Source organism: Schistocerca serialis, chromosome 2 (genome assembly GCF_023864345.2).
Source record: "Schistocerca serialis cubense isolate TAMUIC-IGC-003099 chromosome 2, iqSchSeri2.2, whole genome shotgun sequence".
Lineage (NCBI taxonomy): Eukaryota > Metazoa > Arthropoda > Insecta > Orthoptera > Acrididae > Schistocerca > Schistocerca serialis.
In genome coordinates, this window is record NC_064639.1 from 724,248,526 (window position 1) to 724,272,131 (window position 23,606).

The 23,606-nt window shown below is 39.4% G+C and overlaps 2 protein-coding genes across 3 annotated transcripts in view; one reads left to right on the forward strand and one right to left on the reverse strand.

Moving 5' to 3' along the window:
* The window catches only part of LOC126457922 (esterase FE4-like), a 177,099-nt gene extending 168,640 nt beyond the window's left edge, over positions 1–8,459 (reverse strand). The window contains exon 1 of the mRNA XM_050094616.1: positions 8,293–8,459. Coding sequence (XP_049950573.1) covers positions 8,293–8,439 — 147 coding nt within the window. The 5' untranslated portion in view covers positions 8,440–8,459. The remainder of the gene's footprint in view (positions 1–8,292) is intronic.
* Positions 8,460–8,560: 101 nt separating this feature from the next.
* Positions 8,561–23,606, forward strand: part of LOC126457924 (uncharacterized) — a 33,844-nt gene continuing 18,798 nt past the window's right edge. Inside the window, exons 1-3 of one of the 2 annotated variants that reach the window (XM_050094617.1) lie at positions 8,561–8,588; positions 8,683–8,796; positions 14,992–15,150. In XM_050094617.1, coding sequence (XP_049950574.1) covers positions 15,038–15,150 — 113 coding nt within the window. In that variant the 5' untranslated portion in view covers positions 8,561–8,588; positions 8,683–8,796; positions 14,992–15,037. Of the gene's footprint in view, positions 8,589–8,608; positions 8,797–14,991; positions 15,151–23,606 lie in introns of those variants that run through there. The other variant, XM_050094618.1, reaches the window with a different exon arrangement.

Consider the following 23,606-nt stretch of genomic DNA (forward strand, 5'->3'; position numbering starts at 1 on the left):
ATCAAACATGATTCATTACAAAAAGTTGCTGCGGCGCTTGGCACCTGTAGCAGTGACGTGGACAGAAAAAATTAAATCTCTCTTGTCTCAGTACCGACGAGAGAAAAGAAAAATAGAGGAAAGTAAAAAATTTGGATGTGGTACTGCCATACTTTACGAAACGAAGTGGTTTGGATGTAAATAACTACGTTTCCTGGATGATATTAAAATATTTGGAACTATTTGAGATATGGCTGGCTTTGATAGGAGTCTCCTGATGCCAGAAAACGAAGAGTAACAGCAAGTCTGTGGTTCACAGGGATTACTTTTCTGAGATTTGTGTCTTTTCTTTGAAACAACTGGTCCTATAATATTCAACAAGATTTCAAAATCTGACGGCGACATCCTAGTGAAGTTACGAAAGCCAGAACCGTCTTCCAAATTCAGCTCACAAAGCATGTCATTCCCGCCACGTCTTCTATAGTATGTTTTGGTCCATCAACGACGACTACGTCGTTTTCTTCGTCTGTTCATTTCGTTAAGTATTATTAATGCAGCACCAAATGTCATTAATTCTTTCTCTTCACTTGACATAGTGTATCTCTTAATGTGAATACACAAAGTAACCTATCAGTTCACCGCAGCAGACTATGCAAATACGTAGAAATGTTGGTCGCTAGTGTAAACGGGAATGCGAACAACGAACAATGTTGCCATGTTGAGGGAACAAGTTGCGCACAATATTCCGAACAAAAACATGTTCTGAGCTCAATGTAAACGCGCCTTAATAATAAAAGAAATGGAGGAAGTGTTAGAGAAGGATAAGTTTGGTTTTGATGAAAAAGCCTTCAACAATGTAAAATGGTACAAGATATTCGAAATTCTGGAAAAATTGGAGTAAGCTATATGGGAAGACAATATCTACAAGAACCAAAAGGGAACAACAAGAATGGAAGACGACGAAGCGTTAGTGCTCGGATTACAAATTTTGTATGACAGAATTGTAGTCTTTTGTCCCTACTGTTCAATCTATACAGTATACATCGAAGGAGAAGTGACGGAAATAAAATTAGGGATTCGAGAGTTAGATTAATTATCCGTGGTGAAAGGACAACAAAGATAATATTTGCTGATTATATTGCTATCGCCAGTGAAATGATGAAGAATTACAAGATGTGTTGAATAGTATGAACATTCTAGTGAAAACGAAATACGGACTGAGAGTAGGCTGAAGAGAGACGAAAGTAATGTGGAGTAAAGACGAAAGTAATAAAGAGTAACGGAAATGAAATTACCAATAAATTTAATACCAAAATTGGAGACCACGAAGTAGGCGAAGTTACGGAATTCTGCTACCTTGGAAGCAAAGTAACATACGACGGGCGAAGCAAAGAGAACATAAAAATTAGATTAGTATAGGCAAAGAGGCACTCCTGGCGAAGAGAAGTATGCTCTTAATCTGTAATCTTTGGAAGAAATTTCTGACAAAGTACATTTGGAACACAGAATTGCATGGTAATGAATCATGGACTGTGGAAAAACAGGAAAAGAAGAAAATCGAAGCACTTGAAGGACGTTGAAAAGTAGGAAGATGAATAAGATAAGGAGTGAAGATTTTTTGCGGAATCGGCGAAGAAAAGAACGTATGGAAAACACTGAGAAAAAGCAGGGCCAAGGTAAATGGGACATGTGTTGAGATATCAAGGGATAACTTCCATGGTACTTGAGGGAGCTCTAGACGTTAAAAAAACTTAGAGGTGGATAAAGAACGGAATAAATTCAGTAAATAATTGAGGACGTAGGATGCAAACGTTACTTTGAGATGAATAGGTTCGCACAGGAGAGGAATTTATGGCGGTCGCGTCGAACTAGTCAGGAGACTGGTGACTCAAAAAGGAAAAGGGGCTTGAAACTAGTATATCTGCTTCAACTCTATATAACTATTATACCCTACATTTCAACCAGCTTTCTTCATTGAAACATGGCCTCTCTCTAGAATTCTTTACCCATATTCACTTCTATTAACAAATTAACTATTCCCCGATGCCCCACAATAAGGCCTACCGTCTTAACTTGTCCTTTCTCTTAGTCAATTTGTGCCATAATTTTCTTTTCTCTCCAATTCGACTTCGTGTTTCGTCATTGGTTGCTCGATCAACACATCAAGTTTTCAGAATTTTTGTGACGCACAACACATCAGAAGCTTATACTCTCTTGTCACTAGCGTTTATCGTCCACGTACCATGCCAGCGTAAGACTATACGCCAAACAAATAAGTTGGAAAAGACTTCACAACATTTAAATTTCTATGCTACGTTAACATATTTCTCTTTATGGGAAAGCTTTTTTCGCTGTCTACGTTTCATATTCTCTTTATTCCTGAAATTGTCAGTAAATTTACTTTTCAAACAATAAATCCTAATGTTACAAATTTACCAATAAGCAAAGAGAGGTTTCGAGCCCCAAGAGATGCTTGTTAAGAATGGAATCCATACAGGGTGAATCACCTAAAACTTGCACCGCAATGTTGCAAAAATGGAAGGTGCTATTGATTTGTGGTTTTCACAGAATGGATTGGAGTCAAGGGCTCCTATTGTTAACCAATAAATAGACTTTAATAATACTTAGAAAGTGTATTTTTGTGCAAACATACCCTTTTTTTAATGGAACAATGGCTATTGATATTCACGAACTAAAAGTAGGATAAATTAGAATGTCAATGGTGTTTGTTGCAGGATTCTAAAATGGTTCAAATGGCTCTGAGCACTATGAGACTTAACTTCCGAGGTCATCAGAACTACTTAAACCTAACTAATCTAAGGACATCACACACATCCATGCCCGAGGCAGGATTCGAACCTGCGACAGTAGCGGTCGCGCGGTTCCAGACTGTAGCGCCTAGAACCGCTCCGCAGGATTCTAGTGCGAGTGTTTTACGGGATCTTGTATTTTGAAAACTTCCCACACCGACACTTGTACAATACCTGTGATAGCACACATTGAAGAAAAACACAAGTGTATACACTAGTTACGTGGATTCTATCCAGTAACGACTCAATTGACCATCACAAGTTGTGTTCAAACTCAGTGGCGGCGCTAGGCGAAAACTGAACGTCGGCGACGAATCAGTTTTGGGGGGCCCCTTTCACTTTCCAGTCAGAAAGAAAATGTTAAATTAAATGAGATGAATGATACAATAATAATAATTATGCACAAATTTTATTATTAAAATATACAAGGATTATTGCAATAACAAAAATTACATTAAACAAACACATTAAAGTAAACGAAACTTCTGGCTTTTCGCGTCACTGATTTTTTTTAAAGATTACGTCGTAGTTAACACTAGCCGTTATTTGCGCTTCAATTGATAGTACTAACAACGCAGATAGTCTTCTTTGCCAATCGTACAAGCCGCTATTTCCGCTTCAATTGATAGTAATAACAATACAGATAGTCTTCTTTGGCACATCGCACTTCTTAAGTATGTCTTAATCAGTTTTAGCTTTGAGAAACTTCTCTCGGCAGAAGCTGTACTGTCCGGAACTGTGAGCATTATTGTGATTGTTATGTATAGATTTGGGTATACTTCTTCCAAATTATTTTCTAATATGCACTGAATAAGTTGTTTTTCGTCTTTGATTGAGTCCTGTAGCTTGGATTTCAAAGTTGGAATTCCTCATAAAGTTCGAAAGGCTGTACCTCCCTATTTTCGCTTTCTCGAAGTATTCTACGTAAATCATGACAATGTTTGCTAAGGTCGTCCTTGGATAACGATTTATAATAATTCATATCGGAAATAAAACCAAATCGTTCAATATATTCGTTGAGCGCTTTCAGTCGACATCGGTATCGACTGTTAAAGCGTCTATTTTTGTGTTAAAAAAGCAAACTCTGTACTGCATTTCAGCAGATTGTATAGGTTCATAAATTTGTTCATAATCGATCATTCGTTTTTTCTGTGCTATTCTCTCTTTTTTTTTTAACTGAGACTAAATTTCCTAACTACTTTTTTCTACAAACAATCGAGCTTCTACAACGCTGTTTTCAAATCCTGTGTTACGGAATTCTTGAATCCAGAATCGGCTTTCAAGTTCAGTTGAACCAATTGCCGTAGTTTACTGATATTGTTGACACGTAGCAAAATCTCAAACCACACATGTATTGCAACAATACACTCAAAAGTTAACATTTTCTTCAAGACAGCTTCACAGTCGCTAAGAGTTTCGAAATCATCAGTTCTATTTTTCAGGTCACTCACACTCTCGATGACATCATGAAATTGCAAAATATCGCTTTTACAACTCTTTATTCTTCTTTTCCATAGTGTTACAGACAGAGGTTTCAATGTCAATTTTAATTTAGTTTTTATAAGATCCCAACGCTTGTTGACTTTGTAAAAACCACATAAACTTTATTGATGAACCCGAAAAACGTCTTAGCTGTTGCAGAAGTGTTAGGGGCATCTACCAAAAGCAAATTCGAACAGTGGCATCCGAACTGCGTGAACAAAGCTAGTGGATTAATATTGAGTACTCTTGTCCGTGGTCTTGCGGTAGCGTTCTTGCTCCCCACGCACAGTGTCCTGGGTTTGATTCCCGACAGGGACAGGGATTTTTCCTGCCTCGAGAAGACTGGGTGTTGATGTATTCATCATCATTATTCATCCCCATTACGGACGGAGGAAGGCAATAGCAAACCACGTTGCCTAGTACAGCGGTGGGGTTCCCTACGATGGGACCTTATCATCATCATCTTGTTCTAACACCTTTATTAATGCCAACCATATTGGCACAGTTATCATATTCCTGGCCTAGACAGTTTTGGATGTCTAGTCCATTATTTCCTAGTTCATTCTCCCGTTGTTTCTGCGACGGCAATAAACCCAATGAAATATTCCTGCATCTCTCCAGTTGAGGAATTACAAAATCTTAAAATTATTGGTATTTGTTCCACATGGCTCTAATTCCCGGTACAATCGAGTTTGAAGCCACAATATTTTGCATGTTTGACTCTGTTTATAATGTCGTTGATAACAGATTTGGACATTAACGTAATTAATTCATTTTGTACGTCGTGGCTCAGATAATGCTGACAAAGTTGCTTTTCGTTAATACGTTGCAAGTGCCCATTTAGTGTTAGATTATATTTGGATAACTGTTCCTGCTTTCGTTAAGGTAAGGGATTCTCGATGTCCTCTAAACGCCTGATTGTATGAACCTAAGTTTTTTATAATATGGATCAATCTTTTAAACAAGTTATGCCAATATTTCTGTGATTCCCTAATCAGTCTCTCGTTTTCCTTATCTATTGTTTTTCCGTTTCTGATTTCTTTACAGAATTCCATCCATCTAATCATGCACTCCACGAGTACTTGACTCTGTTACTGCCTTTACAGTATCCTACTCTGATCTTTCCAATCACAACATCCTACTTTTACCATCTGTGTCTGCAATTGTGAAAAAAGTCGACATGGACAGCAATAAACTTTGTCTTGAGATATGGAGTAAGGTAAGTATCTGCGATTTTTCTTTTCGCCGTTCCTCAATTTTCTAGTAAAATGAAATTTTATATGCATCTTTGGGGTAACTTTCATCAGATTTCTGTAGGACTTGTTGGGGACCATTTTGAATGAAATCATAACGCTGCGCATATGTTACTGGAAATACTCACATTCCCGGATATAATTCCATAAATGGCTCTCTTATATGAACGGTTTGCTCTTGATTATCACTTTTGACATCTTTATTCGGCTCACAGTCTCGGATCACAGGAGTTTCACCCAGTTCTGATGGTACATCAGAAAGGGTAACAGGTTTATTCGACTCTGAAGCCGGATTTGTTTCAGAAACTAAAGATACTTGGATAAGAGCTTCATCGGAGGCTTCTGGAGCAGTTACACCTTAAGTTTTTTTAAGAAATTTCATCATACTCGAACTCATAGCTTAGTTGGATATAATCGTCTCAGCTTTGCTTTCTTTTTCTTTTTGATGCACCGAATTCCCATTTTCTCCCTATGTCTCTGTCTCTTGAGGGTCCTTCATACTGACGATGCAAAAACATGTTGTGCTAGGTACGTTGATAAGCACAGTAGGGTACTTAAGGTATTCAATGTCATAGTATTCAGCGAATAGGCTATGCGATTATCCTGTATGGCAGAATATATATATATTTTTTAATATTCGTTCATGTATGACAGCAACCAAATACATACACCAAGAAATGTATTTGTATATTGACTTACCATAGGATGGAGTTCCTATGTATGGCTGTAATTGGTACAACCACACCTTAAGAGGTTCAAATGGTTCAAATGACTATGAGCACTATGGGACTTAATTTCTGAGGTCATCAGTCCCCTATAACTTAGAACTACTTAAACCTAACTAACTTAAGGACATCACACACATCCATGCCCGAGGCAGGATTCGAACCTGCGATCGTAGCGGTCGCGCGGTTCCAGACTGTAGCGCCTAGAACCGCTCGGCCACCAAGGCCGGCCCTTAAGAGGTAAAAGCCTTGTTCATTTGTACCTGTTCAATAACTTGAAAAAAGAGTGAAGTGTCACTTGGTAGGATTGGTTTCAGAGAGCTGACACACTGGCCAAGACAATGCTCCTACCTGTATTGTCTCTTCCACAGAGCATTGTTGCATTTGCTTGCTGTTGGATCGCGAAAAAACTGTGCATACCGAGCGAACTGTGAATATGGTATAAAGAAAAGTAAGTGTAATTTCCGTATAACATGTATCTTTCTTTAATATGGGGATAGTTTTCTCTTTAAGTATATAATTTAATAATTTATTTTACAATTTTTTTTAGTCTGAATGTACGACTGGCCGGCCGGAGTGGCCGAGCGGTTCTAGGTGCTTCAGTCTGGAACCGCGTGGGGCTACTGTCGCAGGTTCGAATCCTGCCTCGGGCATGGATGTGTGTGATGTTCTTAGATTAGTTAGGTTTAAGTAGTTCTAAGTTCTAGGGGACTGATGACCTCAGATGTTAAGTCCCATAGCGCTCAGAGCCATTTGAACCATTTTCCAATGACTTCATTTTCCAGTAGGATGGAGCTACAGCACATTGGCACAACTATGTACGTCAGTTTATCATCTAGATGTTGTTCGTGCTTCTGCTTGTGGATACGTAGAGCACTTGTAACGGTATAGCTAAAACTTCAAGATTTTGTGAGTATTTTGCAGTGCATCCCATGTTTGTAACATGTTTTTGTCAATAAATGTGGAATTTTGAAATCAGGTAATTCTTTTTGAGAAACCTTGTACATATACGGTGTGACATGCCCAACATGCTCACCAGTAATGTTCTTGTCAGACATTAAACGATACTGTTTCATTCTTATATGCATTATCTAACATCGATGCACATTTACAGAGAGCTGTCAGTCATTACTCTAAGTGGAATTTTTGTCAGAGTATTCCTGCAGTCCCTTATAATCATTCAACGACGCACTTTTACGGTACACAAAAGCAATGCTGCTGATCCTGTCTGAAAGTTTTTATTGAAAACTATTGCAGGTACCATTACGCTTCCTCGAGGCACAGCCCATGTTACTTTCGTTTTGCCGTCCAGTATAGCCTACTGTGTCGTGTTAGTCAGATATTCCTCCAGTCAGTCACCTATTTGCGACAATACTCTGCTTGGTCGTATATTGATTAGTAGTCGTGCTACACTGTCGTCTTTCGACAATCTAGAAATATGGAATCAGCTTGTTTATACGCAGCTGTTGTTTCCAAGACGTCGTGTATTAATAATAAAACTGTGTTTCAATGGCTCTGAGCACTATGGGACTTAACATCTGAGGTCATCAGTCCCCTAGAACTTAGAACTACTTAAACCTAACTAAGGACATCACATACATCCATGCCCGAGGCAGGATTCGAACCTGCGACCGTAGCAGTCGCGCGGTTCCGGACTGAAGCGCCTAGAACCGCTCGGCCACACCGGCCGGCAACTGTGTTTCATTCGAACATTTTTTTTTCTTACGACATAAAAGTTTTATGGGGAAAAACCAACGTTTTGGCCACGATTGCAGCGGCCTTCTTCTGGGTCTAGACCCAGAAGAAGGGAGTGGCCGAAACGTTGGTTTTTCTCCAGCAGCAGTAGTTTTTACATTATGACGCGGTACCATACCCAGAAAACTTTTATATCGTCTGACTCTGGGCGCGGAAGCCTACGCATTTTTTTTTTTTTTAATTCGTGTTGATCGTTTTTGTAGCAGCTGTTTTACGCGTTTCTCTTAGAAGGATTCCATTCCGTGTCAGCGATTGCGTAACAAATGCGGCGCAGTTTCGCTGCCTGACCTGGAAGCGCAGGGGCCCCACCGGCGGCGCAGCGTAGGGGATGCCCAGGAAGCGGAAGTATCGCGCCGCCTTGCCCTTGGTCCGAGCCGTCAGCCCCCGGAGAGCGCCGGCCGGCGGCTGCACCACCACGTACCCGCTGTCCGCCATGGCGCGCACCGCCGCACTGCCGCCCGCCTCCGCGGCTCTGGCGTCGCCCGTCACGTGACCGCAGGCCCGTGACCTCGCACGACGATGACACGGCGATTTCGTCGCGGCGCCGAGAAATTCATCTCTGCTCACCGAGGCCACATAGTCTCGTAAGTCGTGTACTGTGTACAGCGGACTAACTGAATAGCTCCTCGGCGGTGATTGGTGCGCGCACTTACGAGCCAAGTTTTAATGTATTTACAGCATCTACGGTTGTGTCCGCGGCTCGTGGTCTTGCGGTAGCGTTCTCGCTTCCCGTACACGGGGTCCCGGGTTCGATTCCCGGCGGGGTCAGGGATTTTCTCTGCCTCGAGATGAGTGAGTATTGTGGTTCTTTAATCATCATTTCATCCATATTCCTCGCAAGTCGCCGTAGTGGCGTTAAAGAAGTTGTGGATCGGCGGCCGTACGCTCATTATCATTACCTACGGTTGTAGGAAAAATGGTTAATTGTTATAAGAAAAAATTGGTAATAGGAATTGAAGTCCAGGAAGAAGGAATAAAAGCCTTTGAGATTTTGCCGATGACACTGTAATTCTGTCAGAGACAGCAAAGTACTTGAAAGACCAGTTGAACCAAAAACGTAGCCACACGTGTACCGCCCCGTTGCCTTGTGAAATACTGAAATACCACTCTCTAAATAACGACACCAGTGCTAACATTAAACTGGTATAGATAGGTAATTAGGGTATTATAGTAGCGCCTAAGCATTGTTGATTTACTATAACGCTAGAGGACGATTCAAAATCACTTTTCCTCTTCTTTCTTGTTACAAATGTACCTGTAATTAAACACTATCACAATAGCACACAGAAAAAAGCAATAAACAACAGCATTTATATTTAATTCAACTACAAGTATGAACTGAATTGATTAATAAAACAACAACAGAGCTCAAATACGGTCAACAATATGCAGTCGTTGGTCTTCACTTAAGTATGGATCGGCGATAGCTGATAGTGCAATCGTTAATGTAAATGTATCGATGGCGCGTATCCCTTTTTCGATACACGACTGAAAATAAAAACGTCTTTCAGTTTCACTACACAGCAACTAGGTCGTGCGTAATTTCATTTAGGTGTGAGGGCGTGCGGGGGGGGGGGGGGAGGATTCAGACGCCCCGGAACCCTCACCCCACTGGCTACGGTCTTCATTGACCGTAATGGACGGTATCCTGATAGGAGGATATAAGATGAACCTCAACAAAAGCAAAACAAGGATAATGGAATTTAGTCGAATTAAATCACGCGATGCTGAGGGAATTAGATTTGGAACTTAGACACTTAACGTAGTACATGACATTTGCTATTTGGACAGCAAAATAAGTGATAATGGCCAAAATAGAGAGGACATAAAATGTAGACTGGAAATGGCAAGAAAAAGGTTCTGAAGAAGAGAAATTTGTTAAAATCGAATGTAGATTTAAGTGTGAGGAAATATTTTCTAAGAATAATTGTATGGAGTGTAGCCATGTATGAAAGTGAAATATGGACGATAAACAGTTTAGATGAGAACAGAATAGAAACTTTTGAAATGTGGTGCTATAGAAGAATGCTGAAGATTACATGGGTAGATAACATAACTAATGAGGAGGTACTGAATAGAACTGGGGGGAGAACAAATTTGTGGTATAACCTAACTAGGAGAAGGTATCGGTCGATGGGACACATTCCGAGACATCAGGGGATCGCTAACTTGGTACTGAAGGGAAGTGTGCCGAGTAAAAATCATACAGGGTGACCAAGAGATCAATACAGCAAGCATATCCAGAATGTTATACATTGCCTTTGTTATTCAGACATGAAGATACTTGCACAGGATAGAGTTACATGGAGAGCTGCATCAAATCAGTCTTAGGGCTCACGTCGCCTTATCTGTCAGTGCGCGATTACTTTGTGTGGGGAGCCCTCATGTCTAAGATCTATTGCAACAACCCTCATAGTCTTCAAGAACTGCAGCAGGACATTTTGGATTGCAGCAGTCCAGCTCCGATCTGCCTCCAGAAACTTGCTGACTAGGGCCCAAAAGTGCCAAGAGATGAATGGTGGTCACTTTCAACATCTGCTACAGTCAGTTTAGTACTGTATTTTCTTTCCTCTGCTGTGTTTCTTTGTTTTGACATAGGACGTTCAAATGAGCCTTATTGAAGACTGAACTAGGCGACCACACACTCAAAGGATTCCTTGTAAGTGACCTTCAATGACAGATAGCTTGTAGCTCACTCGCAGCAATTGAAGCAGCCTGTGGGCACTGAAGTGTCAGTGTGCCAATCGCAGAACAGGGCTGTTTATGCATTGCTAGGCAGGCCACGCCAGCACCGCAATCCTGCCAGTGTTGCAGTAAGATGGGTCACTTGCAGGATGGGTCAAGCAGTTCCTACATTGGAGGACCATGGGTTTGTTGTTCTGGACATGGCTGGAAGCAGTGCATCAGCACAATAAGTAAGCTCTCAACCTGTATAAATAATGGACAGTTTAACAGAGGTATCAGTAGTCTGCCAGCACCTACTACAAAGAGGGAGCTACGCTAAGCACCAGAGAGATACGCTATAGCAAGCAGTCGTCATAAGTTCGGGTCTCCACCGTGACACCATCTTCCATCATCAAGTCACTAAGTCCCTCCCTTGGTGGGCTGCCTGCAGGCAGTATAATAAGATAAAATATGTAAACCATTACCAAAAAATTCAAACTATTTTGGCAAGAGAAACTGGAATCATCATACAGGGTGTATCAAAAACAATCATCCAGTTTTAAAAAATCATAAATATTATGTATTTAAGATATGTGCATGAACAATATACTGTTGGAAAGAACAAACTCTCGAGTTTTATGGTTCCCTCTAGGTAGCAGCAGTGTGTGCCCACTTCAGTTCTAGTAAAAATAGTGTTGGGACAACAGAAAGTGTTTTGTGTTCTACGTTTTGCGCCGTGTGGGTCAGTAATAACTGTTCAGCGTGACTTTTGTACTAGGTACGGTGTTGATCCTCCTACAGCATAGAGCATTATATGTTGTCATGAACAATTCTGTGGAACAAGTTAGTTGTGTAAAGGCAAATCGCCGGGCCATCCGCAAGTGTCTGACACAGACATCGAACGCATCCGCCTTAGTCCCACAAGGAGTCCACAGAAATCTGTTCACCGTGCAGGTCGACAGCTCAACATGCCCCCGATGTCCATCTGGCTACTACAGCTACTGCAAGTTATTCGTGAAGGTGACAAACAACAATGTGCAGAGTTATGTAATTTCATCCTGGCAAGATGAAGATGACAGTTTTCTTCCACACTTAGTGTTTAGTGGCGACACAACAATCCATTTAAATAGTAAGGTGAACCATCATAATGTTAGAATATGGGGTATGCAATAGCCACATGAAGTTGTACAACATGAGAGGGACTCTCCAGAATTCAATTTGTTTTGTGCAGTTTCATGGGAAAGGGTGTATGGTCCAACTTTTCTTTACTGAGAACACTGTTGCAGGAAGCAACAGTGGAAGTTGATACCAGAGATCTGGGAGGAAGAAAAATATAGAGTTGCTAGGAAGCTAAAGGGGTTGCATGTAGGAAACTCTGGAATTAAAGGGGCATTTGATTTAATATTTTCAGAGGATAAGACTATTGAATCTTTTAGTGAAGAGTAGGTGTGCACCATGACTAAAGATTGCTAGAGGAGCTAGAGGAGGACTTGTTGGCTGAAACAGAATTGAAGCGTGATTTTATTGATAACATGCAGCCAATAAAAACTGTTGGTGCAGCAGGGGTCTGTGAAACTGTTCTGGTGGATACTGGAAGTTCTGTGCCTGTGGTGGCAGAGACCTTTTATGATCATGTTAAGAACAGGGAAACAGTGTAATTTCCGGTCACAGGGGTGAGAATTAAAAATGCTACAGGAACTTTCAGTAAACCAGCGAGAAAGGAGGTAGTTCTAGATGTAAACATTGGATGTGAAGTATTTAGTCATTCATTTCTGGTGGTCCCAAATTTAAATATGAATATGGTGTTGGGGATTGATTTCCTGAGTAAATATGAGGCATATATAGATTGTAAGGACTAGATGGTGGAACTGATTACTGTTGAAGGAAGAAAAAGAGTTAAATTCAAAATTGCACTCAATGATGAAAAACTGGTGGCTAATTTCCATGTAGCAGATGTGTTTTCTGAAAAACCAGGGAAGGTTTTGAGTTTTCACTCAGGGTGAATCCACATGAACCCATTAAGGTCATGCCATACCTTATAGCACTGGCAGAGAGGGAGGCAGCTAGAGGAGAACTACAACATATGTTAGAATGGGGAATTGTGGAACAGTGCAGAAGTGAATACTGCAACCCAATAGTAGTTGTCAAGAAGAAGGACAAATCGGTGCACTTGGTTCCAGATTCTAGGAGGTTGAACAAAATAATTTTAAGGGAAACTGACCACCCTGAGAACATGGATGAATTGATTTTAGGGTTAAAAAATGTAAAACTCATAACAACTATGGATTTGATGGCTGGGTTTTGGCAGTTGCCTTTAACAGTGCAAAGCAGAAAGTATACTGCCTTCCTGTTTGGAGACAGGGTCTATCAATACAAAGTATCCCCTTTTGGACTATGAGTATCTGTAGCTGTGTTCGTGAGAGCTCTCAGTTATGTGCTGGGGAGTGAGCTCATGAGAAGACTGACAATTTATGAAGACGATATCCTGATTGCTACATCAACTTGGAGAGAGCATTATGGTTTGTTGCAAGGTGTGTTTACAGCTTTGAGAAATGGGGGTATGACTCTGAAATTGAAAAATTATGAGTTTTTGAAGGCAGAAATAAAATTTTTAGGGCATGTATTGTCATCAGAGGGTTTTGTACCCAATGAAGAAAAGATAAAGGCAATAGCAGATTGTGCCAAATCAAGAAATTGCAAGCAATTGAAAGCGTATCTCAGAATGGTAGGGTTCTACCGAAAGTACATAGGTTGCTTAAGCCTTAATTCACCAAACCTATCACAATTGTTAAAGAAAAATGCACCATGGGTGTGGACAACTGACTTCAATAAAATCAAGGATAGTTAAAGTAACAGTAGTCTACTCTATTACCTGGATATGTCACTCCCAATTTACCTTGCCACTGACAGCTCGGGCTATGGGATAGGTACTGCTTTGTTCCAAAAGAAGTTGGTTGATGGAAAGATGGAACATCGTAGTACATTGTTTGCAAGTAGGATGCTGACTAAGCATGAGTGGTCCTATGGTATATCTGAAAAGGAATTGTTGGCAGTGGTGTGGAGGTTCATGAAGTTTGGATATACTTGAAAGGGTATGAGACCTTCTAATGATGGGCCATAAGGCCCTTAAGTATTTGCAGGATTGCAGGCTATTGAATAAGAGGCTCACTAGGTGGGCAATGTTCTTACAAAGGTTCCAGTACCAGATAGAGTATGTTAGGGGCACTGAAAATGTGGCCACAGATGCTTTCTCAGTCAGTTAACTAGTTAGTTGGTTGTGTGTTCCATTGATCAGTCACATGGTATGGTAGCTGTTATGATGTGGAACGTGTCAAATGCACAAGCAACGCTCATATGAAACAAGATTTTTTAATATATGTGTATATATTACAATACAGTGTTAAAGATTAATATTTCTATTATTTACCCCATTCCCTTAAATGGCACAAAATGCATAAACTATATTTACAGATTTATTTATTCCTCTTCAAGAATTCATCTATGGTATACAAGGAGTTGTCAAGGAGATATGATTTCAATTTATTTTTGAAGCTATTACTGCTGTCTGTCAGACATTTTATTTCATCTGGTAATCTGTCGAAATTTTTTATAGCACCATAATTTACCCTTTTCTGTGCCAAAGACAGGTTGAGTAAAGGATAGAGTAAGTCTTTCTTTTTTCTGGTATTATAATCATGAATGTCACTATTGTTTTTAAACTGGTCAATGTTGTTGAGAACAAATTTCATTAGTGAGTAAATGTACTGTGAGGCTGTTGTAAGAATTCCCAATCTTTTAAAAAGATGCCTACAAGATGTGCGACTATGAACCCCACACATTATACTAACCACTTTCTTTTGAGCAGTGCATACTTTTTGTCTAAATGTTGAGTTACCCCAAAATATTATTCTGTATGACATCAGAGAGTATGCAAAGTATGTTAGCTTTCTAATTTCCATATTCTCAAAATTGGCAATTATTCTGATTGCAAAAATTGCTGAACCTAGTCGCTTTAGAATATCCAAAATATGAATTTTCCAATTAAGATTCTCATCTATATGTACACCCAAAAACTTAGTATGCTCTACCCTGGCTACTGACTTTTGTTTATGTGTTATATTTATTGAAGTAACTGTACTTTGGCAGCAGAAAACTGGATATACTGTGTTTTTTCAAAGTTTAGAGCAAGCCCATTTGTAGTAAACCAATTAATGGCCTCTCCAAAGACTTTAGTTATATCATTTTCAATTCAGTTTCTTTTACTGGATTAATAATGTTGTTTGTGTCATCAGCAAACAGTGTCAGTTCAGCTTCCTGTTTCAGATAGGAAGGGAGGTCGTTCACATGTATCAAGAACAGAAGAGGACCCATGATTGAAACCTGTGGAACACCTAATGCAATTTCACCCCAGTTAGATGAAGTGGCAAACTTATTTAAATCACTTGACCCACATAAGGAAACTTTTTGCTTCCTGTTCTGTAGGTATGACTCATATGCTACTCCATTTATGCCATAGAATCGTAATTTCTGTAAAATAATGTCATGGTTCACAGTCATATGCTTTGGACAAGTCAAAGAAAATTCCTATTGGTGACATTTTACTATTTAAAGACTATTACGTGGATGGTGAAATTGTATATTGTTGTCTCAGTGGGACAGAATTTTTGAAATCTGAACTGTGATTTACTAAGTATCCCATTACTGTCGATATTGCTAACCACTCTTGAGTACATTACTTTCTCGAAGATTTTTGAAAATGTTGTAAGCAAGGATACTGGCTGATAATTATTGACATCCGTGGTGTCCCCCTTTTTGTAGAGAGGCCTGACAATGGCATATTTTAACCTGTCTGGGAAAATACCTTTAGTTAATGATGCATTACATATGTGACTCAGAACATCAGCTGTAATTGCTCTACATTGTTTCAATATCTTATTAGTGATGTCATTTACTCCAACAGAACATTTATTTTCAAAGTTTTATAATTTTACTTATTTCACAAGAGGTTGTTAGGTGAGAGTTAATCTGACAAAAGTTTTTCAATAAAGACTCTTCCATGTTCTGCCTGGCTTTTTCTTTTGAACTTTTCTCACCAATTTTTTCTCCTACTCTTAAGAAACGGTTGTTAAATACATTAGCTACTTGTGTACTGTTGGTTGAATGGTCTCGTTCTCTTTAATAATAATACTACCTACCCCAGTGGTTACTTTTCCTGTCTTCCTCCTAACAACATTCCTTATTGATTTGATTTTATTGCTGGAGTTGTTAATTCCTTCTCTAACATACATATTTCTCTTCCTTTCTGAAGACACTTTAATACCTGTAGTAATCCAAGGTTTCTTCAAATGTGTGTGGTGTTACATTTAGTAATTTTCTTTGGGAAACAATGTTCAAAAAGGGATATAAATTTATCAAGAAATATGTTGCATTTATCATTAACATTTCTTTAGCTTCCTCTGAAGTGGTCTATAGATACCGTGTTGTGTGACCTCACACTTTTACTTAGTTGTTTCTGGACTGTACACCCTGTTAGGTTTTTTAAGTTAATCAGTTGTGCATCATGGTCTGACAATCCATTTACCACAGGGAAAGCATGTGTCTGTTTTACATCCTCTTACTGTACAAACACATTATCTATTACTGTGCTACTATCCTGAGCTATACATATAGGGATACTGATCACTGATTCTAAGTTATTTGTTGTTAATAACACTTCTAGTTCACTTTTACTATTACAATTACTTAGAAAGTTTACATTGAAATCATCACAGATAAATAACTTCTTCTTTTTGTCTGACAGACAGCATAATTGGGAGTCAAACTTTTTTATGAATAGCTCCCAATCACCTAATGGAGACCTGCACACTGTTGCTAATGTCAACACAACATTATCTAGCTGAAGTTCACATGCACAAACCTCAAAGTTCTGATTAACACCAAATTTGCTTACTTCTATAGTTTTGCATTTATATCCTTGTTTTATGAAAATGGCAACTCCTGCTTTATCCACCCTCGATCTACAAGTGTAAGATGCTGAATTATACCCACTTATACTGACACTATCCATGCCCACAGTTACATGGTGTTCAGACAGACATAGTATATCAGGCTTATTCTTATTCTTGAGATCATCTAAACACACTAATAGCTCATCTACTTTATTTTTTATTCCCCTGATATTTTGTTGAAGTAAGTTGATACTGCCCTAGCTTTACTCCTATTTACTGCACATGAAGTATCTTTTGTTCTATTTATCTTGATTGTCATCTGTCTGGACTCTGGCTTTAGCCTAAAAGACCTGTCTGCCTGGATCCTTTAACCAAAGGTATCACCCAGGGCCGGCGCAAGGCACGTGCGAAACGTGCGGCCGCACGCGGCCTTTTTTTAATTTCAGGACAAACTCAACATTCATGCCCAAGAAGGGATTCGAAACCAAACCTCAGAGGGAGCGACTTCGGGAACTGTGGCATCGCACCTGCACAGAACATTGCTTCTAAGGGTTCCCAGATAGCACAGTAAGCTGGTTTCAAACTTGTTTCCAGATGTAAAGTTCAAGTACATAATCTTGACCAAAGCTGGAATATTCAGGCCTGTTAGTTGGATTCAAGCTTGAAAGAAACATCAAAGTTGGCAGAGTTCAAGCTATATTTCAAGCTTGACTTATCAAGTTTGGTTCCAGCTGTATCTACACACATGGAATACAGCCTGGAATTTACAGCTTGTTTTAAGCTATATAATTATTAATCTGAATTTATTGAACCTAATTAATTAAATAAATATCAGAATGGAAATGGCGTGAAAAAATTATCAAGACATGTATGTTTAATATTTTTTATTTTCAAAGTGTTTTTTTATTTGTTTTATTTTAAAATTAAATTATTCTGAAGCCCCTCCGGCCCCAGTACACAGACCAGAGCAGTATCAAATTTCGCTGACTTCTGCCTGTATAATGATCGTGTAACAGGTAAAAGAAAATGTTAGCCATACCTAAACATAACAAATGTAAAAAGTTGAAACTGATCAACCTAAATATGAAAAGTAATGTTACACTTATTATGAATATGCTTAACTTCTGTCAAGCATGAGTCACAAGAAATTTTGTGTCTATCATCACAGAAAGAATTAACAGCTTCAACAAAACCTCTCAAGACTGATGGCATAATAACAGACTGCAACTCTGATTTTACGGTTGCCCCAACTTTAAGACTTCTTTGGCTTGAATTTCTTGAGTACGTTTACTTTGTGCAAGAGTGTCATACTAACGGGAAGAAATTTCTTATTACTGCAATTAAAGAGCAGTCAAAACTTCGTAAATAAAAAAGACTGACACCGATGTAGTGACTGGTTCTTGATGTACTTTTTCCTGTTCACCATGTCATTACTATTTGTATTTGCAAAGAAACTTTTCACACTTCACAATTATTCATTCATGGTGTGACACAGGCAAGTACTTACAAGTAAACAAATGTAATAGGGTGATATATATAAAAAGGTGAGATTATAAAAAGGTAAAATAACATTAAGTTTTAATTTATTGGTGCCACGTACTAGAGAGCTAGTTTAAAATGACCTCTTTTTGCTGAACAACTTGTAATATGTATTCTTAGCTGGTAATCTATTTCACTTTCACCCAGGCTCAATTTTTCTACGTAAAAGAATATGATATTTCTTTACGTTACGTAATAGTATTTAACATTTGTAATATTAATGTACCACTAGAGAAAAATGCACCAACGTACCTGTAATACACTATATATCCTCTTCAGACCCAGTGTAGCAGTAAGGCAGGAGACGCCACACACTTATCGAACTATTTTCCAGTATAAAACAAACTTCACAACAGTCAACAATCATTAATGCGCGTCACAAAGGTAAAATGGCCATAATCCTAGCAGAGTCAGTGCAAGGCTTATAAATACCTGTGGCGCTTCCCGTGGGCGTCTATGGAAGCTATGCTGTGCACCCATCTGCTGTACAGACTTCCAGGGAAATTACAGTTTATTTCAAGCTTGGGAAAATTATTTTAATTCAACCTAAACTCAATATCCACCTTGAAATAAGCTGTGTAACAGGTTGATTTTTCAATCTTGAATTTTCAACTGAACCTAAAACCAATTTCCTCAATATCCACCTTGAAATAAGCTTGAGTGCTAGCTGGGTTTCCTTGTTAGCTTTGAAGCTCTTTTCTATTTGACAAAAGTTGTGCAGTTTTCGCAAAGTTCGTATTTCTTTCTGTTGTTCGTAATGCCATAGAAATTGCTGCCTTTTATTACATTTATCCATATCATCGGTCACAAACTTATTATGAGCTTCTTGCTTCTTGGGCGCTAATTTAACCGTAGTCTCGCTGTACCTCGTCATGTGATCTAGTTCCTGGCAATGCCACGTCACCACTTCCCCTTTCCAGGCAATAGGTATCGTTGTGTTTTCTACAACGAAAACTACAGAATTCGTTTTGGTAGTTGGCCGAGAGAGTCAAGATTGGTCAGAAGTACTTTCATTGCGTTTCGTAAGAAGAGAAGAATTGGTGCATCCAAATTTCTTGCAACTTGGGATGCAATAGATAAGTGCTTTTCATATAACGTACGATTAGTATTGCGAAGCACATTACTCATAAGTCAGAATTTTTCTCCTCCAAGTTTGCAGAATAGGAAAATTTATTTTTCTTATTATCTGTTACTTCTAAAATTGGCAACTCGGCAAACAAGCACGTGTCGTCCCAATAGCTAGAATGAAAATAAAAATGGCTCTTAGCACTATGGGACTTAACATCCAAGGTCATCAGTCCCCTAGAACTTAGAACTACTTAAACCTAACTAACCTAAGGACATCACACACATCCATGCCCGAGGCAGGATTCGAGCCTGTGACCGTAGCGGTCGCGTGGTTCCAGACTGTAGCGCCTAGAACCGCTCGGCCACTTCAGCCGGCGGAATGAAAATAAAGCTAAGAAAAGTGAAGTGATACAGCGATGACTCATTTGTTACCCCTTATTCCATAATCAGACACGAAAGAAGTGACATGGAAATTATGACAGATGTCGAGTGTCAGTTCTTTGATGAACAACCGAAGTGCAGTGAGTTAATATATTTCGACTAGCATTAGTAACCGTCGATGCCCGGGTGTGTATTTATTACATTATTATGTTACTCCATCTCATTCTTTCTCTCTCCATTGTCTTCTGCCCCACTCTTTGACCGTTTCACCTGCGTCTGTAGTGAAATTCGGCCTGAAATTCAATTTCACGTGGCTCAATTCTTATGAATTCATCTCCTGAACAGTGTATCCTACAGTAATATAATTTTCCGTTTACTCACAGAAAAAATCAGGAAATTGTCTGCGAAGTGTGTTGCAAATAAAGTTAGTACACTGACATCAACAGTTAGTTTCACGTAATCGTTCTTTAGAGGCTGGATCGAAACATGTCCGACTGTAGAAAAAGACTGTCTGGCAGTGAATATAAGAAAAGACGGGCGCTGAAATAAGATGACGATAAGAAGCAAAAGGATGCACTACAACGATATTTCAAGTGAAAGAGAGAACGACCTAGCAGCGGTGAGGATGGAAAAATAGATCCTGAAAGTACAGAAACTAGTGGAGCTACTGCAGTGACATCTTTATCTTCACAACATAACCAGAAAGTTGACGAACACGGTACTGCGGTCACCGCATACAGTAGCAATGCTGACGATGGGCCATCCACAACATGTTCAACATACCTCGTCTGGACTCAAGATCTGCTCTGTGATGAAAGCTCCGAAATTGAAACATCAGGCAGAACTGAAATTAGGGGACCCAATTCGGAAAATACCTGAGGAACATCAGCCGACGTGCTCACCACCGGAGAAGGAATTGAAGGCGAGCCTAAACTGAAAGACACAATAGATGCAGATCCCGGAAGATGGCCAGAAATTATTACCGACTGCATTCGAACTACTTTGGTCATGAGAGGTCCTCCTGAACGCATTAAGGAAGCTGAAGAATGTCCTAAAAACGCGGACAATCAGCATTTCAGCCATGTGCACTACAGTTATTCTTTGAAGAATTTAGGAGAAGCAGACGGATATTGGTTGGTGTACTCAAAGAGCAAGGATGCTGTGTTCTGCTTTTGTTGCAAACTTTTTTCGTCATCTACAGTAAAAATTGCAAAGAACGGTGTAAGCGACTGGCTGCACCTTGCTTCGTATCTCGAAAGTCAAGGGAAGTCTACCGAGCATTTCAATTCTCATAAAAAGTGGATCGTGCTTTCCGAGAGACTGAAAAAGTCGCCAGCTGTCGACGCCCATCATCAAAGGCTTCTGAATACTGACAGCGAACATTGGAAAAATGTTCTTGAGCGCTTAATAGCAATAATTCATTTGCTGGATCGGCAATGTCTGCCTTTGAGAGGAAGTACAGATACACTCTTTCAGCCTGTCAATGGAAACTTCTTGAAAACCCTTGAATTATTTGGAAAGTTCGACACTGTGATGATGGCGCACCTGCACAGAACAGAGCAAGGTGAGAACAAGGGTCATCTTTATCTTAGAAAAGAAACACAGAATGAAATAATTCATCTTATTGGATCATCTATAACCAATAACATTCTATTAATGATGAAATCTGTGAAGTGTTACAGTATAATTTTGGACTGCACACCAAATATTACAAAAGTTGAGCAGATGACAGTTGTGGTACGTTTTGTCCAGGAGACAAGACTCGACGGGGTATACGATGTCCGAATTCAGGAGCATTTCCTGGGATTTCTTCCAGTGCCCAATTCTTCAAGCTCCACTTTGTCACAGGTCGTACTCAAGTTCTTGGAAGATAAAAAAATCCTATTGTGTAATATGAGAGGGCAAGGATGCGACAATGGAGCCAAACATGAAAGGAAAGAAGTCTGATCTCCAGAAAAGAATTTCAGATATGAACAAGAGAGCATTTTATGTACCATGTAGCAGTCACTCATTGAATCTTGTTGTAAACGATGCCACTATGTCTTCTAAATATGCTGTTTCCATGTTTTCAACAGTGAAAAGCTTGTATGACTTCTCGTCCTCCATTCAATGGTAAGATGTCTTGAAGAAGTATCTGCCTAACCTGTCGCTGAAGCCACTGAGTGATACTAGATGGGAAATTCGCACTGATGCACTTACTCCCCTGACGTTTCAAATTGGAGGCGTTTAAGATTCAGATGGTTCAGATATCAGAAGAAGTCGATGGCATGACCGCTCACGGAGCAACGCCACTTGCGAATCAAATAAAAAATTATACCTTTCTCACTTTTCTGTGAATCTGGTACGACGTTCTGTTTCACATAAGTGTAGTCAGTAAGACCCTCCAGACCATTGACATAAATGTTTCTGAGGCCGTGGAACTGCTTGAAAAAACTAAAGCATATTTTGAGACCTCCAGAACAGAAGAAAAGTTTGTCTTTCTTGACGGATTCCAAAGAATTGGCTACAGAATTAGAGCTAGAAGATCTAACATTACCACAGATAAGCGTTTCCCGGCGACAAAGTAAGAAGCCAATACACTTTACCTATGAAGGAAGGGATGAGACGATAGATGGCCCAACAAAATGTTACAAGATTGAATTCTACTATTATCTTTTCAGTATAGTAAACAAATCTTTGGATCAGAGATTCAATCAACTGAAATCTCATTGTGATTATTTTGATTTTCTCTACGGCATCGGCGAGCTGAAAACGCACCTCCTGACAGCCTGGACATAATGTGTAGAAACCTCACAGCAATTTTGCAAGATCATGAGTCAAGTGACATTGATGCACTGGAGTTGAGGGATGAACTAAAAGTGTTTTCAACATTGTTGAAACCTGGAATAGGTCCAAAATAGACTCTGAAGTTTATAGGAATACATAATTTTTGCCCTAATGTTAACATTGCTCTGAGAAGTCTCCTAACACTCCCAGTGACAGTTGCGAGTGGAGAGAGGAATTTCTCAAAAGTGAAATTTTTAAAGACATACCTTACCACCGATCAATGATGAGCCAAACTCGTTTGAATGATCTTACAACAATATCGATTGAGCACGAGCTTGCAGAGGACTTAAATTACACAGACCGTGTGAAAGAGTTTGCACAAGCAAAAGCCAGGAAGGTTCGATTTGTCTAGTGTTTTTTTTTTAATTTTTATATTATGATCAGTATCTTGGTCATTTACTGCGTTGTTTCTTACTTTGTTCAACGTTAAATAGTTATTGTAAATATTATTGTTCAAACCAAATTATCGTTAAATTGTAAATACATTTTGTTTTGCATTAAATATATTATCTGTTCACAACCATTGAAAAATGTTTATTTACGTTTACTGTCAGTTCATGCCGCACAGGATTAGCCGAGCGGTCTAAGTGCTGCAGTCATGGACTGTGCGGCTGGTCCCGGCGGAGGTTTGAGTCCTCTCTCGGGCTTGGGTGTGTGTGTTTGTCCTTAGGATAATTTAGGTTAAGTAGTGTGTAAGCTTAGGGACTGATGACCTTCGCAGTTAAGTCCCATAAGATTTCACACACATTTGAACATTTTTGTAAATTCACAAGGCTTATTAAAATTAGCTAGATTTCTTCAGTCAGGTTTGACTCCATTTTTGAGCTGTTGCCCAGCGACTGTTTTGTACAAACTTGTAGAGAACGTCACCAATCAGTCACAATTTTTCTTTTTATTTCCCAGATCTACATAGATTTCAGGCACTGTGTGGCTATTCTCAGTGCTTTTAGTTATGTTTACACCTATACCGCCATGCTGAACGTCAGCATGACGATTTAGATGTAAGCACATAATAAAAGCTTTGAGACTGGCCACTCAGTGGCCGAAACCTAGGTAGATCTGAAAAGTAAAAACAAAAATTGCGATTGGTTGCTGACATTTCCTACAGATTTTTTTTAAATAAAATTCCACAAACGTTTTGTAAAAACGGCAATTTAGCAGCTTGCACGGGGCAGC